This window comes from Ceratosolen solmsi, unplaced genomic scaffold, assembly GCF_000503995.2.
Source record: "Ceratosolen solmsi marchali unplaced genomic scaffold, CerSol_1.0 scaffold1, whole genome shotgun sequence".
Taxonomy (NCBI): Eukaryota; Metazoa; Arthropoda; class Insecta; order Hymenoptera; family Agaonidae; genus Ceratosolen; species Ceratosolen solmsi.
Window position 1 is genome coordinate 11,103,990 of NW_011948415.1, and position 1,876 is coordinate 11,105,865.

Sequence of the window (1,876 nt, forward strand, 5' to 3'; positions counted from 1 at the left end):
CTCTCTCTCTCCTCTCTCTCTCCTCTCTCTCTCTCTCTCTCTCCTCTCTCCTCTCTTCTTTCTTCTTTCTTTTGTATTCATTATGCTTCTTGTGCGCGGCGGCAAATAAATTGGTGTAACGTAAGTCGTTTAAGTGAGTCGTGCGCTTAATTGGTTTCTGAGCCAAAGTAATTTACGAGCCGACCTTTGAATTTCACGGAATTTTTGCTTAATTTATAAATAGCATATACTTACTCTATAATTTAGCATTATCTGATATTGTGTTTAAGATTGTTGTATCCTCCCGTACTCGTTAATAAATACTTTATAATGTTGCTTTACACCTCGCGTGCGGTCGATATCGTAAAAGTTCAAGCGTCGAAATACGGAATGAAAGAACAATAAAGAAAAAAAAAAAATTAATAAATAAATTTTAACACGCGTCTTCGTTACGACTATACTATAGATTATCGTAAATATTTGCCAATACTTGCAATAACGTATATTGTAAATTTTTTATCTTTTGCCCATCCAATGGCAGGCTATTGAGCATCCTCGAGTAGCTAAGCTAAAGTGAGAAAAATGTGAAAAACCATATGTAAATCGCAAATATAATCTTATCCCTCGATATTTTATGCTCAATGATACATGCATCATTTTGCCAATGCTTAAGCGCGCCCCTCCACACAGAACACACACGCGCGCGCGCGCGCGCCCGTCCATCTAGCTATCCATGTAAGATTAAATTACATTTAAATACTAATATGTAAATAGAGCCATCGATATTTTAATTAAACGCTTCGTAAATTATTCTTTAGCAGCCACATACACACGCGCACACGCACACACACACACATATGAACTTGAAACATTATTTTTATTATCGTAAAACAGCTTGCTTGTCGCACCCTCAATATAGTCTAACACCAAACATTTAGATGTACAACTGTTTTCAGTTTCATTAAGCAATTAAGCTAATCCTGTAATTCGTAGATGTAACTTAGTTGAGTAATTTCGCAAGGAGCGTAGTAGTAGTAGTAGTAGTATCGCTGGAACTCGAATTATTCCTTATAATAAAAGCATATAGATCGTCAACTCAATTCCCGAGTATTTATTTGATAAATACATTGTATTATATTTCTGATATCACTGTAATAATAATCATATTTATAATAAATTGCTTTTAATTTAATTTGATTCGGTCTACCTACGGCCTTTCTTGCTTGCAATCAACCACGTGGTGTGAATTTGGATTTTCGCTATCCAACCTAGTAAGTATTTAGACACGAGCCCAACTTTTTGCCTGAATGATTGTATTTCATTGTATTGTCAGCATTGTGTACCATTGGCATGCATAGATTTTGTTTTAACACTCTGCTATTCTTACCTATTGTGCCTCATTAGACACTCGTCTCGTGCCTCTGAATTCACTCGTAATACAATAAACCACTTAATTAAATCATATAACCGAAACCAAGCCAACGCACTTGTCAAATAACTCATTTTTCATATGTACTAATCACTTAACAAACTTCTACTATGATTTAATTAATTGAGGTAATTAAAAAAATGACGCCCACCCACTACCTTTTGAACACGGGATGGGGGGGGGTGGGCTTGAATATACAATTTCATAATAAAATTTAATAATTTAATGAATTATTGTAATGAAAATATTATCAATTCCGCTGAATGACACGCTTTTGTGATTTGTTTCATGGAAACGACAGAAGTTGATCGAGGTGTGCATAGCTTTGAAGGTCTGTTCTCTACAATATGCATAGATTTTAAATTTCAATCGTGAATTTGTCTTATAATTTATTATTAATTTTTTCGTTTTTTGTTTTTGTTTTTGTATATTTTTTTTTTTTTTTTTTTTTTTTTTTTTTTTTTTTTT

At 33.5% G+C, this 1,876-nt stretch overlaps 1 protein-coding gene across 1 annotated transcript in view; it reads left to right on the top strand.

The window, feature by feature from the left end:
- Cip4 (formin-binding protein 1-like Cip4) overlaps positions 1-1,876 on the top strand; it is a 58,881-nt gene that overhangs the window by 51,519 nt on the left and 5,486 nt on the right. Inside the window, exon 7 of the mRNA XM_011507944.1 lies at positions 1,710-1,739. Coding sequence (XP_011506246.1) covers positions 1,710-1,739 — 30 coding nt within the window. The remainder of the gene's footprint in view (positions 1-1,709; positions 1,740-1,876) is intronic.